Source organism: Lygodium microphyllum, chromosome 9, assembly GCF_053477565.2.
Source record: "Lygodium microphyllum isolate KBCC chromosome 9, Lygodium_microphyllum_v1.1.10, whole genome shotgun sequence".
Lineage (NCBI taxonomy): Eukaryota > Viridiplantae > Streptophyta > Polypodiopsida > Schizaeales > Lygodiaceae > Lygodium > Lygodium microphyllum.
In genome coordinates, this window is record NC_141143.1 from 71082810 (window position 1) to 71101151 (window position 18342).

General features: G+C 37.4%; 1 protein-coding gene across 1 annotated transcript; it reads left to right on the plus strand.

Annotated features, from left to right (window-relative positions):
• The first annotated feature begins 11467 nt into the window (after positions 1-11467).
• Positions 11468-12660, plus strand: LOC148031166 (uncharacterized). Its single transcript, XM_087684702.1, has one exon. It carries the CDS (start codon positions 11483-11485, stop codon positions 12404-12406), a length of 924 nt encoding a protein of 307 aa, XP_087540828.1. The 5' UTR covers positions 11468-11482; the 3' UTR covers positions 12407-12660.
• Positions 12661-18342: the final 5682 nt, after the last annotated feature.

The following is an 18342-nucleotide window of genomic DNA, read 5'->3' on the forward strand; positions in this document are numbered from 1 at the left end:
AGTTAGACATAGTAATCAAATGCCCTTGCCTAATGCAAAGTTGAATGTTGTGATATTCAAGAGTATCATCATCACCTTGTCCAAGTATAATTGCTGCAATTTCACTCATTGTTGGGACAAAATAATGTCTAGAAGTGGATCAATTCTCAAATATTTTCATTCTCATTTCAATAGAAGGATTGGCTTGCAAATTGGTATCCATTGCCCTAAATATTTGAGCATAAACATTGTGGTCATGCATCATTTTTTGAAGCCCCTCTAATAATTCATAGACAGAAGCCTAGACACAACCCACATGTGATTTGATAACTCATGTTCAATATTGTAAATTTAAATTTGTTGACATTTGACCTTCATTCTCACTTGGCAATAGGGAACCTATGCAATGGTATATTGAACCATGAACCTGAAAAGTATAATCACTTCCATATTAAGACAAAAGCTCATCAATTTTGACACCCATTGAAACAAAATCCAAAGCACTATTGTATGCATGCATGTTTTTTTTAAACCTTGCACTCTCTAAATGCAAGCCATCTAACAAACTACGCAAAGGTTATGGTGGTTGTTGCATGGGTGGCAAGAGAACTTTTCCGCCTCTACAATAATGTTTTCGAGTTGGAATAGAATGCATAATTTTTATTTCAGACTGCCAATGCTTTGCCATGCAATGCTCACAAGCCTCAAAAAGCATACCAATAGTATGCACACTTAATTGTTGAAAGAGCAAAATAGTTGCCAATGGATGTATTTCTAAATGTTGTGGCATTTCATGAAGGATAGAACAAAATCCACCATTTTGAGGGGGAAACATTGGAGGCTTATTCCCATGATGCACTTCTTGCATCTCTATGTTTGTATTGTTTAAGTTTGCATTGCTTTGTTGACCAACTGTTGCAAGTGCCAATACTTCCATGTGCATGAATTCATGGAGGATACAATTTTTTTGCACACTATTTGTATTTTCTTGACAATGGATAATACTATATCCATCTACATTCATTACATGTTATTGAGCATGTTGTAATTGCACTCTAACTCTTGCCACATGTTTATGTGCTTAACCCTAGTGGCATTAAGCACTTGTAAGCATGCATTTGACCCATCACATGGTTCACTTGTATTTGGGTTGTCTTGTTGATGTAGCACTCCTAGTATTTGAACACTTATATTGCTCCTATCTATCTCACCTTGCTGGACACCAAGCATAGTAGATGTCGATATCAAATATTGCATCGCATTATATTCATGTCTATCTCTTGCAAGGCAATGTAATCATTGTAATTAGATTATAACCCTTGTGGTGACCCTATGCTCACCTCAACTAACATTGAGTGAGCATTGAGTTTATGCATATGTATGCTTAATATATGATTAGTAATTATAGAACATATTAGGTGCACCATAGTAGTGGACAACCTAAAATAACAAAATATAAAAATAATTTATCAATTTTAGTTTGGAATAATTAAAAAAGCACATAGTGTCATTTTCATAGAGTACATCAATCTAGAACATTGGAGTCTCTTTAAAGGCAATAGAAAAGGACATGAAGAGATAATATATCCAAGTGTCTAAATGGATATCTAAGATAAAATGCATTATCAAATGTATTTTCTAACACTGAAAAGCTAAATAAAGTTAGAAACAAACTATAAATTTGAAACATAATATAAATAAAATAAAAAATAATATTATTTTAAAAATATAAATTATAAATTATCAGTATAAGAGAGTGTGTAAGCACGTGAGTGTGCACGTGTATATGTGTGTAAGTATATGCACAATTATTCATCATAAGTCAATATTGAGAAAGATATTTTTATAAGCATATAAAATACATTTCTTAAAATATTTTATTAGAAAAAATATATTTTTAATATCTTATAAGTATTAAATATAAAAATAAATAAATAAATAAATATCATATTAGAGAATTTGGGAATCTTAAAAGTTTCACTTTCAAATAAGGAGTAAAGATTCGCCCAAGTGACTAAATCTTAACCCCATATTTGAGAGTGGGACTTGGGGGGCGCTAGGGGAGAGGGGGGGCATGGGAGAGGTTGCTTATATAGTATCTAGGAAAAATTTCACCTTCAAGTAGGGGGATAAGATTTGACCATGTGTCCAAATATTAATCACATTGGGAATTTCCAAACTTTATGAAAATTTCCAAAATCTTGAATATGTGGTTAATATGTGTACATATTACAAATATCAATAAATGTGTGTGTGTGTGTGTGTGTGTGTGTGTGTGTGTGTGTGTGTGTGTGTGTGTGTGTGTGTGTGTGTGTGTGTGTGTGTGTGTGTGTGTGTGTGTGTGTGTGTGTGTGTGTGTGTGTGTGTGTGTGTGAATCTATATATATGTATGTGCATATTTATTTATCATAAGCCAAGATTAAGAAATCATGGTTGACGAAAACAAAAGAGAAAATATATTGCAAAAAAAATTGTAATGATGATTTATCACCATACATTTAAAACCAAAGAAAGAAAATAGGAATCATATGATTGGAATCCTGAGAGTGCATATAAAAGGGACCAAAAAACCATTATTCTCTAAAGGATCTATATTCTTTCAAACTTTGATAAAATAACAAATATATTTTTGAATAAAAATTACATATTATAGTAGCAATTTTTAAGTTACAATAAAATTTTCAAATCATTCTAAACTATTTACCAAAACAAAGAGAAAGATTACAAATGTCTGGTAAAATATTGCATTGAGGACGAAGCCATGTTATGATTCATTTGGGTTAAAATGGATGAAAATATATTGGGAGAGATTTTGAATGATGCAACATGTGCATCAAGAGAGTCAATATTTATTCCATGTAAACTCACATGTGCAAGCCGGCAGCTTGGATACTCCATCCTACAATATGGTTACTTCTTCTGGCAAGTTCATAAAGCTTCTCTAGATGATCTCCAAAATTTTCAATTGGCGAGTACATCTGAATGTGCTGACATATCTCTCATATATATCCCCTTATTTCTTCTATCTCACTCTGTAAATACACTACATCAGCCAACTTGCTATCATCCTTCTCTTATAACATTTGTTTAACCTACTTCAAACAATCATCAAAGTTCTTTGAAAAAAAGACTTTTGGTCAAAGTCTTCAATCTCTATCGATGGCATCTAAGTGGTGCAAGATCCTTAAGGATCCAACACAGTTATGATATCCTCTTATACGTTTGGGAGCACAATCACTTGCTTTCTTTCTAGCCATATCCTTCGTTTTGCACACATTTATCCAATCATTAGCAGTGCCACAAGTACAATATCAAGGGTAGAGCCATTGTCTCTCACATCAAATGACTCAACATGCTTCATGCTATGCAAAATATATGCTATGAAATAGTAAGGCACATGTAAAGTTAGCTTTAAAAATTATAGATAATTTATTACCAAAAAGTATCTAAATGATCAATATCTACTTATAACATGGTTAAGCTAAAATTTTGACTATGGATGGATTGAGTCCAAGTCGCATGATGAGTAAGTAGTGTTAAAACATATGCTTGTAACCATGATACTTTCACTTGCATTTTTGAAAGCATAACTTTAAAATCAATGCATCCAAAGAGAGAAAAAGAGCCACTTGAATCACACTAAAGTTTATATATGCACATTAAATTTTACACACTTAAATAACATCATCAAAATATTAAAGCATGCATTAATATATAAATCTACTTAAAAGCAAGAGTATACAAAATATGTCTCAGTTTTTATATGCATCATTAATACACAACATTTTAATACATACATACACACACACACCTTTTAAATATTTGTCATTTAAAATATAAAAATATACACATATACATTAAATAAATATAAATATATATATGTATATTATATCTTTTCTTATATACATGCTAATATGCACACATAGGTTAAAGCTTTGATATGCACCCATACGCTACACTTTAGAGAGAGAAGCATTAATAAACACTCCCCTTTAATAAACATCACTAAAGTATATACACATTCCTTTAATAGATATCATTACATGCATTAAAATATACTAATGTATGTATGTATGTACTATGTATGTATATATATAATACAAATATTAATATGCACACATAGATTAATTGATATATGCTGATACAGGACTCATGAGAGAGAGAGAGAGAGAGAATACAATTAACAAACACTATGCTTCCACTCATAAAAGCAAACATGCATTTAAGTTTCCATTCAAACACACATCTAATTGAGATCTTCAAATGCACCAAGACATTACACTATATAAAATTTCAATAGATACTTAAATCATTAAGCATTAAAGCATTTAAACACTATGCTCTCATGCTTTAAAAGAAACACACCTTTAACTCTATATTAAAATCTTTTGAATCTTAAAAATAAAATAAAATTTGTAAATTTTGAACTTTTGCAACTTACATGCACACACAAATACACTTGGAAAAGTAATATTGATGATGAAATCAAAAGTATGATAGTTGCATATGATAGAATGAAAATAATGTTAGAGAAATATTTGAAAGTGTTAAATAGTATGAAAAAGAAAAGAAAAAAAAAGAGAGGTCGTGTAAAATGTAAAAAAAGAAGAGAGATATGTACCTTGAAATGTTGCATATATGAATATATCAAAAGTGCACAAACTACATTAAAAACACATTGTGATAAACTTAATGTTAGAGAGACTAAAGGAAAAATGTCCTTTAACACATTAATTAATCTCACACTATTGAGACTGAAAATGGGCTTGATACTGGCTCTAGGGCTCTAGCCGTGCCTCCTATACTCATCCAAACAACCCCTCGGCGTCGCAACTATGAGCATATAAACACTATGAATCAATTTATTGAAAGAACACATTTGTAGATACAATCTCTAGCTTGCACTTCAATGTGATACCCTTCCCAACTCCAAGCAGAGGGAGCACCCAAACATATAGGTGGCTAGCACCTCATAACACAAATAAAGGGAGCACCCCCTAGCTTATCGATGTGGCCCCACTATGGCTCCCCTTCACCCCAGGGATTGGCCCCAAGATGCGTCGTCTCAATATATAACACATATGCACAAAGTCTACTCTTCACAATATTCGTTCCAAAAGATAGTATATTCCTCACTAAATTAGTCCCCATGGAAATGATTATACTAAATATACAACATAAGGAATCTCACATTCATCGTGGGTCAATAGTTTGAAAAACCAAGTGTTATGCATCCAGGAGATAATTCTCTTTATACCATGTTGATGCAATGCAATGCAAAATGGATGACTTTGAGTGCACAAATATTTTACTTAAACAAAATCAGTACTCTAAATGTGATCAAACATTCTTTCCATGATTTTCTTTCACTAACAACTTTGCGATGATAATAAGGCAACGCCGAACTACTTCATGCGATTGTACCTCTTAATACTTAAAATAAGATCCAAACCTATATGAAAAGTGCAACAAACAAATTAGATTTTGAACCATATTCAACACATAAAACCCCCTCTCTCCCCACCAATTCAGGTTTTGCTTGTTGTGATGGGTAGGTTAAGAGGTGTTTCTATGTATGTTTACTTAAAATGTAAGCAATAAATACGCACTAAAACATACAAATGTGGATAAGCTAATGCAAATTCTCATGCCTTATCTCCATTATACTTGCAAAAACATAGCCCTAATTTTTTATAATTTTTTACATGAGACATCTAATTTTTTCTCAATTAAAACTCATTTTTTCTCTATTTTTTATAATTATTTATAATTCAAATTAATTTTTTTCTCTATGTTTTATGGGAAACACTTAAGACTATTGAGATTCATTATTATTCTCCATTTTTCTCCATGGGAATATAATTTTCCATAATGATAGAACTCATAAAAGTGACAATTTAGCATAAAATCACACTTTTGCGTATTTTGTGTAAAGTATATAAACAATGAAGACTTGTTGATCATGTTGATATATATGATAGAATGAACCATTTACAAACACTAGAAACCAATTTCAACCATAGAAAACCAATATGCATCATAAAACCAAAATAAAGTCCACTTACTCATAAAATCGTATACACACTTATCATAATTTGAAAACAGAAAGCCTGATGCTCTTTTACAATCGCTAACACTTCCTTGGCGCTTTCTCGATCTATCCCTCATATTCCATCGTGAAACGGCACCCATTCCCCCTCATTCCCTCAACCCATATGAACTATGCTTGTAGCGAGAGAGAAAGAGAAGAGAGAGACTAAAATTTGATCTTGTTGAATACTACACCATTTCTCGCGAGATAATCGTTGCAGCCCGAAAATTGCCAAATTTGGGGGGATGCAAGAGGAGGCACTAAAAAAAACATGTCCCCTCCCCCCATGGTGTTTCATATTTTGAGTTTTGTGGCCTTACTAATCAAGATTAACATTAAACCCCCAAATAACTAGTTCATTTCTTACTTTTCACACTTGCTTAAAGTGGTTTCGACCTGGATAAGGGAGCAAACAAGCTCAGAATTGTCATCTAACTAGACAAACAACTTTCTAGCATTGAAATCTATCATGTTGGCCTCAGTCGTATGCTTTCTGGCTTCCAGATCCGGTAGTTGCTTCATAATGCCAAACCTTGTAACCATTAAATGGGGGGTCAAATGGACTCTGATTGATGAATAGATGTTTGCATTGGATTCTCGATGTCGAAATGCATTTATGAAAACTCTAACTCTTTAATCTCCAACCATTCCATTTTCCATGAAATTTTACTTTTTTATGGGTCTCGGGGTTTTTTTGTGCTATTTTAAGTTATGTTTATATGATCTTTTAACATGTAATGTTCAAATAATAAATTATTCATAAGAATAAATAGATATAATAATAGTAAAAGATTCATTCACACACAATATATGTATTATTAATATACACATAACAATACACAACATCAACACACACACATAATAATATATGCATAATAATACTAATATAATATATATTAAAATACTTAACTAATATAACACATTTATAAGTGAACACACATTAATACACAACATTAACACACACGCAATAATAACACATAATATTAAAGTAATATATATTGAAATACTTAACTATACAATACATCCACATACTTAACTAAGACAATGCATTCACTTCTTCTTCTTTTTTTGGAAGGGGGGGGATTGTGCCTCCATGGTTTTTTTTTTGGGGGGGAGACATGCCTACGATGGGAGGGAGCTATCATTGTTGTTTTAGGGAGGGGGTAGGAGAGAAAGGGGGTGGTTGCATGGTTTTGTGGGGTGGTTGGGGAGGCCTCTCAAACTACCATACCACACACCATAGTCACCATGGTGGTGGATGTGAGAGAGAGAGAGAGTACTAAAAGAAGGAGCCAAAGTGCTAGAGGAGAAGTTGCTATCAGTCAAAGTCTATTCTTTATATACACACTACACGAAGTGAGGGAATGTCACCATGCGCATCAATTCGCAATCAGTCACCCTCTCGCAGCTCAAGAAACTCACCGCAAGGCACATGTGGCGGCGCCATGGACATCTCTTGTGGACAGGCAAGGAGTCGCAATTGACGACAAGTGACATGGACTTTAAGTGAGTAGTCAAGGAGCCGAGACAGGAAAGGAGCCAAGTCGAATGGTAGACAGAGAGACATTTATAAGCGCAACGATAGATTCGGGCCCACTTGGGGGGTCAAGCGGGCATGCCATGTGGCACCCTTGACGATAAAGGCAAGGGGAGTGAGCACATGCCTCCCCCTTTCAATAATTATAGTAAAAGATGAACATATCCTCATGTGTAGAGTGACAATTAACAAGTGGAATATGAATGTGAGATATTCTATTATCAATGTGATGAGGAGAGATGGGCACAAAGTGCATATTACTACTATATTATTTTCGTTGTAAGTTCGGAAAGCCCTAAACCTTCAGAGGGCTTCTCGAACCTACCCCCTTCAGATGGGCACAAAGTGCATATTACTACTATATTATTTTCGTTGTAAGTTCGGAAAGCCCTAAACCTTCAGAGGGCTTCTCGAACCTACCCCCTTTTCCAAACCTCCCTTTTCCAATCAAAACCTCCCTTTTCCAAACCTCCCTTTTCCAATCAAAACCCCTTCCCCTCCTCTCTTTCTCACGTGTAATTTCTCCTTTTCTCTTTCCTCCCTCCCTCCCTCTCTTTCTCACGTGTAATCTCTCATTTTCTCTTCCTTCTCCATTTTTTAATTAAAAGCCCCTTCCCACCCCCTCTCTCTCACCTCTTTTTTTAAAATTAAAACCCCTTCTCCTCTCTCTCACTTATAATCTCTCTCTTTATTCCCCCCTCCCCTTTTTAATTAAATTCCTCCCCCCTCTCTCTCTCATGTGTAGGGTGCCTAAGTTTTCTCTCTATATATCTCTCTCTGTTAAATTAATTTTTTAAATTAAACCTTTTTAAAATATTTTTTTAATTTAAAGTTTTTTTGACATAGTTTTTCACACACCTTGAGAGGGAGATAAAAGAAGAAGAAGAAAGAGAAGGATTTTAAAAAAAGAATAAGAAGAAAGAGAAAAAGATGGAGAGGGGGGAAAGAGAAAATACAATGGTCTTTTTTAAATTAAACCTTTTTTAATATAGTTTTTGACTGAGAGAGAGAGAGAGAGAGAGACAAAGAAGAAATATATAATTTGAAAGAGAGAGAAAATAGAGAGAGAGAGAGAAATGGAAGGAGAGAAAAGAGAAAAATAGAGAGAGAAGAAAAAAATATAGAGAGAGAAAAGAGAGCAAGAGAGAAAAACTTGAAAGAGAAAGAGAGAGGAAAAGAAAAATAAGGAGAGACAAAGACAAAGACAGAGAGAGAAACCGAGAGAAAGATACAAATAGCAAAAAAGAAAGAAGAGGAGAGGAAGGGAGAGAGAGGGGAAGCAAAGAGAAAGAGAATTATAGAGAGGAAATATAAAATTTATGTGAGAGAAAGAGAGAGAGAAAAAGAAAAAAGGAAAAGAGAGGAGGGGGGAGAGAGATAGAGAAGAAAAGAAGAAGAAGAAGAGAGAGAATTTGAACGCAAAGAGAGAATTATAGAGAGAGGAAATATAAAATTTAAAAGAAAGAGAAAAAACAAATTAAAGAGAAAATGAAGAGAGAGAATGAAGAAAAAAGAAAAAAGAGGAGAGAGAGAGAGAGAAGAAGAAGAATAAGAAGAAGAAGAAGAAGAAAAAGAGAAAAACAGAAAAAGAGACAGAGAAAAAGAGAAAAGAGAAAAGTATTTTTTAAATTTAAATTTTAGAGAGAGAGAGAGGATAAAATTTAAAAGAGAGAGAGGGAGAGAAGAAAAAATAAAAATTAGGAGAAAGGGGAGGAGAAGAAAAGGGGCAGAGAGAGAGAGAGAATAAAAGGAGAGAGAGGAGAAGAAGGGGGAGAATAAAAGGGGAGGGGAGAGAGAGAAGAAAAGTGGGGAGAGAAAAAAAGGAGAGAGACATAAAGAACCAGGAAAGGAGAAAAAATAAACTAAAATAGAAGGTAGAGAGAGAAAGAGAATTAGACATAAGGAATTTGGGGGGAAAGTTAGAGAGAGAGAGGGTAAAGAAAAAAATTAAAAATAGAGAGGGAAAAGAGGAGAGAGAAAGATGAGAAAGCACAGTAACTTCACTTGCTGCTTTAGGGCAGTGAAGTTGGCGTGAAGTGGCCTAACGTTCCATATGCGCGAAGCGCACACGGAATGCTAGTAACATATTAAAAGAGAAGAGAAGTTAACTCAAGGAGAGAGCGTGTGTGTGTGTGTGTATGTGTGTGTCCATGCATAAACAACGAATAATAAATTTTTATGTGATCAATGAGTAGGATTCTTTTTTCTATTACAATTGGTTGGTGTACTACTTGTATAAGGATAAAATATCTTTGTTAGTCCTAGTTTTATAATGGGTTTCTTAAAAAGTTCATTGAGTCAACAAGCCTACTTTGGTAGCTAGTTTTAAATGAGATAGGCTTGTTAGTTAATTTTAAATGTGGCTATAAATCCCACATGACCCGATTTTTGTAGCAATCTTTGCAAGTTTGCAATAAGCCCTATATTTTGAAAAAGCTAAGTTAATCTATCACTTTATGTTTTGGCATAATTTGTTCGATTGGGATGAGGGAATAAACGATCTTGCAATTTGATTTTGTGACCTAAAAATTAGTTTGGATGGCATTCTAAGATCTTGGATAGAGGCTAGAGCTACTTATATTGGGTGAAAAGGAATAGGAGCTTCCTTTTGTTGTTGGTTCGAGGGGATTTTTTATATTAGTTTGACAAGCATATTCTGAAGACCTAGATAGAGACTAAAGCTAAATTATTTCTTGGGTAGAGCTACTTTAATTGGGTGAAAAGGAATAGGAGTTTCTTGTTGTTGTCGGTTTAGGCGATTTCCTATAGTACATGAGTGAATGAATAGAGTTTTTCTACCATCTCACGTCTTTTCAAATGGTATTCTTGCACATGGAGTTTTCCAACTGTTGAGGGGCTTTGCAAGCCATTATTGCGATATATGAGAGAAGGGCCAAGTCACAAGTGGAAAAGGACTACAAATTAGGTTTGGAATGAAGGTGCTTTTGTAAAGAGTATAGAGTTACGAAATCGATTGGGGGGGGGGGGGGGCCGGGGACCACGAGTAAAAAGTGTGAAAGAACCCAAGGGGCAAGGGGAAGTAAAGACTGTGATAATGTGTCCGAGAAAGATGTATGGGGTGATGTGGCTACAGCCTACATGAATGCGGGACAGCTTGCTAACGCAACTTGGGGGGGGCTAAACTCTAGAGGCACTGTGGGCTTGGGTGTATCTTTTAGAGAGTCGACTCTCAGAGAGAGAGAGAGAGAGGACACGAGGCAGCAGGCTCCCAGCTAGCTAAAGCTGAGACGAGGTGTGTGTGTTTCCTCACTCGAGTATTTCTATGTTTGGATTTATTCGCCACCTTCTTCCCTATTAAAAATTTGCTTCTATTCCGAGAGCGAGATTCCCCTTTTGAGAAAGAGAGAGGGGTGGGTTGGTGGCGGTCTCACGCGGATTCAATACCAAGTTTTCTGGTGGAAAGGTGGAGGCAGGCTTTCGTCCGAGGGGGAGAGAGAGAGAAATATATAATAATAAGTATAATAATAATATAAAACGCAAGGAAACATAAGATACATGACAAGAATGGATTTTTTTTAATTTAAGAAAAAACCCGTCGCGGAATATTTTTTTCCCAATGATCCGCCATACAGGACGACAGAAGAGAGACCCACCATTTTTGCAGCGGTCGCAAGCGATGGAGGGAGAAGAGACTCATCGGCCTTCTTCTTCTTCTTCTTCTGTCATCGTGTCATCGTGTCAACTTGTCAAGAGTAGGTGGGACTGGGAAGCACTCCCCTTCATTTTCTGCCCTTTTTTAGATTTTTTTTTATTTTCCTTTGTCAAACCACGTCCTCCTTTACGCATTTTCAAACATGTCATCGTCCTCCTGTTCACACCCTTGCTCGTGCCTCTCTCGCAATCTATAAGAACGCATGGTTCCTCTCTCATCACAGCCATCCTCGTTCTCACTCTCCACTCCCTCACCCGCTCATTCGCAGCTCTCTCATACTGAGAGAGCCTTAAGAGTACCTAGCAAGATGTGCTCATTCAAGGTTGGAGCTGCTGCTGCTGCTGCCATGTCAATGTGGCTTCCATTGCTTGTCGCATTGTTCTCTGCTTGTGTTGCTCCAACCCAAGCATGGTGGCCACATCACCCATACACCTTCCCCCCTCATCCCTACAAGTACCAATCCCCACCGCCACCATCACCATCGCCGCCGCCGCCGTATGTCTACAAGTCACCACCCCCTCCATCACCCTCTCCTCCTCCTCCGTATGTGTACAAGTCACCACCCCCTCCATCTCCTTCCCCACCTCCACCATATGTGTACAAGTCCCCCCCTCCTCCATCACCATCTCCCCCTCCTCCATACATTTACAAGTCACCTCCTCCTCCTTCCCCATCACCTCCCCCTCCCTATGTCTACAAGTCACCTCCTCCACCTTCACCATGCCCTCCCCCTCCCTATATCTACAAGTCGCCTCCCCCTCCATCACCATCCCCGCCACCCCCATACGTCTACAAGTCGCCTCCCCCTCCGTCACCGTCTCCCCCTCCTCCCTACGTCTACAAGTCACCCCCTCCTCCATCTCCATCTCCCCCTCCTCCATACGTCTACAAGTCGCCTCCCCCTCCATCACCATCTCCCCCTCCTCCATACGTCTACAAGTCACCCCCCCCTCCATCCCCATCCCCTCCCCCTCCCTATGTCTACAAGTCACCTCCCCCTCCATCTCCCTCCCCCCCTCCCCCCTACCATTATTCATCACCTCCCCCCTATGCCTACAAGTCCCCTCCCCCTCCCCCTCCTGTCTACAAGTACCAGTCCCCCCCTCCTCCTTCAGTACACTACTGATAGGGCGAGCTCAGCATTTCCTTCTCGGAAGCTTCTGTGCAAATTGCAGGAGCTGCTATATTACTGCATTGCTTCTATGCTTGAAGTGCTTTTGAGTCCATGGGGGCGCCTGCACCTCTGCCTTCTTTCTCCATGTGGCGCCGATACTATGAAGTGGCTTGGGAGCCAGAGGAATAAGAAAAATTATCAGATGTAACAGGCTAGGCTTGTACTGTTGACTGTTACTATCATCAATTATATTATTATTCTTAATAGCATCGTATTCAATCTTTCGTACATCGTGTGTTATTATATGCAGCATTATATTAGTATGCTTAGCATCGTATGGCGAGCTTTCGTATGCCATTGCAACATTCAAGTGTATCAGTGTACTGGGCAGTTCTCTTCGCAATTCACTTGTCCTTAATTGATAACTGAGGCGTTTCAAGGACGGAAAGCATGACAGCATTTTGATAATTAGTAGAGAATGCTCGATATTGAATTGATCAGAAGCAAAGTGGTACGTAAAGGCGTTTCACTTATCAATAGTAGTGCAGGCTACGGGATATCAGTTGAACAGCATTGCAATGTGATCGCAATTGGGAGTCTAAGATGGACATAAAATTGCGATAGCTACCGTGACAAACGTGTTTGTGAATCGCGTAAACATTTATGACGACTGTCACCAATACCATGATAATTCATAACATAGGACCACATAATCCATTACAGCCATTACTATCTCCAAGCAACCATGAAAGGCAGACATTATGGCAGGATAACAAAAAGTCAAATGTGTGGATAGGTTGGCAGTGGGCACGTGCTGGTGAATTGATAGATGGTACCAAGGCTAACTAACGGTTTCTTCAAGCAACCACGTAGGAAAGTAGGTACGCCACTTGTCGCTTTTTCCTTTTCGTCACAGGCTTTACTCCATCGTACCATCTTCACTTGACCAGGTGAAGCTGGGAATCCATTGGCTCTAAAGGTAGCTACTATATCTTCCTGAAGGTAGAATTCTCATATACAGTGTGATGTTCCAAGAGGAACCCATGGATTTGGAAGCCTTACAGGGTTAACTAGGGTAAAGGAGCCAATTGATTGTCATCTAACAATCCTCGGTTACATAGTTAAGTAGTGTTAACTAGGGTAAAGGAACCAATTCTTAGAAAAAACTAGTGTTAACTAAGGTAAATGGAGACTAGGTCAAAATTCTTAGTGCAAGCATCCATATTGTGACCCTTAGATGCAAAAGGCTTCTAAATCTTTCATGGGCTTAAATGTTGAGATCTTGCTAACAAGTTCTCAATCTCTCATGGGCTTAAATGTTGAGATCTTGCTAACAAGTTCTCCACTTTTGGTTTTCTGTTGGGGCCATAGCTCCCTTACGCACTTGAACATTGAGATTTTGCCAAAAAGTTGCCTATTTTTGGTTCTCCATATAAACTTGCTGCTGTCACTCTTCTAATAAGAATTTCACAAAGTGAATTTTCATTCAAGCTGCCAAAAAGCATTGCATTCATATTGATATACTTGGGGCAATGGCACGCTCATCCACCCAGCTTTGAAAAGCAACCAATCAACATGCTATAAAAAACTCATGATTTTAGATTAGTCTAGATGAACATTGGACAAAATAGACATGATTATACTTATTCCATCCCCCCCCCCCCCCCTCCCCCCCTCAATTTTGAGCGGCTAGTACACCTTGCTTAAGTGATGTAAGAAAAATTAAGTGAAATATAAGAAAAAAATTCGGAAAAAATTCGGCCAACAAGGACCCAAGGGTGAACCTAATAGGTGAGGAGCTCAATCATTGAAAGGAAGTAAACAATTTATAATTGTAATGGTGGACAAAGGCTTTCGAAGTTTTGGTGTTTGCTACTTGAGTGTGAAACGAGCCCTAGTGAACTTTTCCCTTTTGATCCACTCTCTAGGGAGATACATCTTGACTCCTTGCCTTTCGAAGATAAGTGTGGCACAATTTTTTCTTCACTTTTGCATATGGGGCGGCAAAGAGGAGAAACTAGTCAGCCCCATAGTGCACACACTGCAATCGCTTCAAGGTATCAGTGAGTTTGGCTCTTTCAGTTTGTTGTATTGCATAACACTAAGCTTTGGATTTCTCCTTATGGACATGGCATTGCATCATGTCCTATATTTTGTATCTCAATTTCTTTCTCTATGTAAGTCATCAATGCACATAGCCTTGTCTAAGATCGCATTGATGATGGACCTATCCGGCATTAAGTTATTGACCATGTCTTCATAAATGCACTAAGCTTGAATTCCCTTCACAAATGCTTTGGTGATGGACTTAGGGTCGTGCCTCTTTGTAAGAGGAATTTGTTTATGTAGGCTCTGGATCTTGAAGACATTATCTCGCATACTATTCTCTTCTTGTTGTGGGTTCATGATTCATATGATGAGGTTGTCTCGAAAAACACGTGATGAAAACATCCTTGAGAGTAGAGAAGAGATATTTCTCATTAGCTCTAGCCCGATGAACTACATTCTTCCATTGTCACTTAGGCAAAGTTTGAAGGCCTCAACCTTCTTTGTGTCGGTGATGAGGGGATTTTATTTTTGCGAGCTTTCATTTTCGTTCTTTTGCAATCAATCTCGTTTTTTCAAGCTTTTTCGTGCAACATACATTCATAGCATGATTACTATTTCATAGTCATACAAACTATAGACATGAAGTGACATAAAAATAAAATTGTAATTCTTTATTATTACTAAAATAGTATGCCAATTTGTATTTACATGAACACACATCAAGAAAACAAGACCAACATGGCATATTCTCAACATAACCAACCAAATCAAATATCCTAATGCATGTGATCCCTTAGCTAAAGTAATGATAGGGAAAGAAAAACCAATATAGTCACATGCCAACAATATAGTTGAATGATATGTTGTCAACACAACCAACCACAGAGCATAATGTCAGACTAAACAATGTAATAAGTTCGCATACAAGGATGGATAAACATTCCCTCTCTACCTCAGCACAGTACAAGGGTGGATAACCCTCTCTCCACAATATTGGTCCACATACAAGGGTGGATAAACATTCCCCATAAAGGATGTCATCTAGCTCTAGACACATGCAGTGTATCATCTCCTCTTCACTGGCATGTGCTAAACTACCACACCCCACAAACACATCCAAAACATAGTCATAGCACTTTGTAAATGTAGCCAATAACCACCTAACCATATCACCAATTACGATACAAAATGTTTGTGACCATGCAAGTAGAAACAATGAAATAACTATACAATGAAACCTGAGAGCAAAAGCATAAAAAACTACTTGCCGATAAAAAAGATGAGACCTCTCTGCCCCACCTCTAAGGATGGCACCATCAATATCTGTGGAAAATACACAATCATCCAGCATATAGCTACGATATGCTGGAAAAAACCTCTCTGAAATCTTCTCCCCAACCTCTCTATGATAGCAAGGTACAACATGACCGACACGATGCCAAAGACACATTGTAAGATCAAGCACCTATTATGAGTGGAAATAGAATAAGTGATCAAACCTTGTTTGCAACATATGACAATATGTTTAAAGCATCCAACTTTGTTATCTTACTGCCTCTCTAGTAATAGGGTGCTGATAAGCCTTGGAATTACACATGAGCATCCAAGTGCGATGAAGCACAAGTCCCACTCTCGCTGCATCCACAATGAACTCACCTATATGCTCTAGCAAGCACATACTAACCAAGAATCCCTCATTGACCAAATACTCACGAGCAAGATCCATGCAACTCATAACCAGAACCTTTGAGAATGTATTCCACTTGGGAATAGTCATGTCCTCTAAAAGAAACACAAGGGTCATAACATATGGGAAGTGATTTTGATGTAAACCTTGTATGAGAGAAAATGTAGCTTACCCAATGAAGCGGGACCTAGAGCATCCACAAGCAAGCCCGTAGGAAAATCTACAAATATCAATTGAGCTACCTCTCGACATGGAATGCCATTTTTGTTATAAAGATATGTCTTCTGTGTTGCAAAAAACTTGTTGATGCTATTCAAAAAACAACACATAGTCATTGATGCTAAGTAAACAATGATGCAATGCTACACGCAATAGGTAAATTGAGGTTCTTGCAAAACATGGCCACCATGTTTACCTATCAAGGACAAATCTATCAATCTGAGTCACATCTACTAGCAAAGCATCAATGTATGTTTGATATTGGAACCCTGCAATAATTATTTCAAGTAATATATTTTTAATTATCATACATGTAATTCTTCCTCATGGGGCCAAACAAAGCAAATAAATTTCAACTTAATATAAGAGCTTCTCACCTACTGAATGAGTTATGGGTTGCCTCTCCCAACTATCTCGGCCAAGAGATGACTCTGCAACAAAGGAGGTGGTGGGTGCCATAAATGATTGCATCACATTTTTTCTCAGTGGATCTATGGAGGTGCTTGGTTGGCTCATAAACCCTTTTCCTCTCTTGTCAACGGGGCTAGCAAGAGGTGTAGTAGAGACCCCAATGGTAGCTTGAGTATCCTGCACATTATCATGAGTATCTTGGGTGGCTTGTGTAGTATCCTTGCAAGCTTCGATGACCTAAGTACTTCCTTTTGCACCCTTAATACCTGTAGTTGCTTGCTCTTCTACAGCAATGGGCATGGCAAGTGAATCACGAGTAGGAACCTCCTCCATGAACCCTACAAGCATGATTCAACCTTTAAACCCTCATGCATGAGCATAAAAAGTAATTCTACAAAAGCAACAACATGCTTTACACGCGTTAAAGTACTTACTCTTATGCAAATCTTTCTCTTGCTTAGGGATAACTCCCACAGGGTAATTGAGCCACCAAGGACAAACATTTGCCTCCCATGCCGTCACATTCCTCTCACATAATATTGGAGAATACATGGTATTCTCATCATGGATATCAATCCACTCTCTTGAGAATTCCGAAGCTCCATCCAATGTCTTCTCTTCTACACATTGTAGTATCCACCTACAACATTCTCGATCCAAATGACTCCATAATGATCAAAACACTTACCATAAGAGAAGAAATGGTTACTCCTCATGCACAACAATCAAAATAAACCTATAAATCACGTGTTTGGATGAATACACAAGCTCTGGCATCTTCTCTGCAATGTCTGAAGACTTTGCTCCATCCATGAGACATACAAAAGCCTACAAACATTTTACAAAAACTTAATATTGACATGTACATTAAGAAAAAGTTTTAAAAAGAAATATGAATGTATTGTGTTGTGTCAACCTGCATGACATGGTTCTTCAAGTTAAGTTTGAAGAACTCCTCAAATGAGTTTGACAATTGTGGACCTTCTACTTGTGTATCCTTTGGATCTGTAGCACAACCTCCAAATGCAAATGAGCCCAATATGTCTCTTTCTTCATGTAAACCCGAAAGAGCTTGTAATCACCAAAGTGAGGGTATTGGGGATCTTTAGACTTCGTAAGACTCATACGATGTAGTAATATTTTTTTCCTACATTGCACAACAACATCCATGAATAGAAAGCATTGAAGAAAAAGAAACATGCACGCAACTTGCTTTGTAAATACAAATTACCTTTTTGTAGAGATTTTTGAACTTGTAAGACAATACAACTTGTCTCTTGTGATTTTGAGCATGTTCGCATCATCCCACCTTAGGCTAAATAACAACTTAAAGAAATCATCCCCATTTTGGGATTTGGCAATGCATAAGTACTTGTAACCCCTATCTTTGAGGCGCTCCACTTTCACTCTTGTAGACTTATCTAATCGTTTCTTCCTCTCTACCTCATCTATACCAAGAGCCTCAACCTTCGTACTTTATTTTGAGATAAAGGCATGGAATTCATCCTGTCATGCCAAAACAAAAATAAAATTATAGCCAGAGATAGAAAAGCACATTCCATACAAGAGAGCTAGAGATAGA

Excerpts from the sequence above, each read along its gene's own strand:
- LOC148031166 (XM_087684702.1), top strand. The coding sequence starts at position 11,483 with ATGGTTCCTCTCTCATCACAGCCATCCTCGTTCTCACTCTCCACTCCC.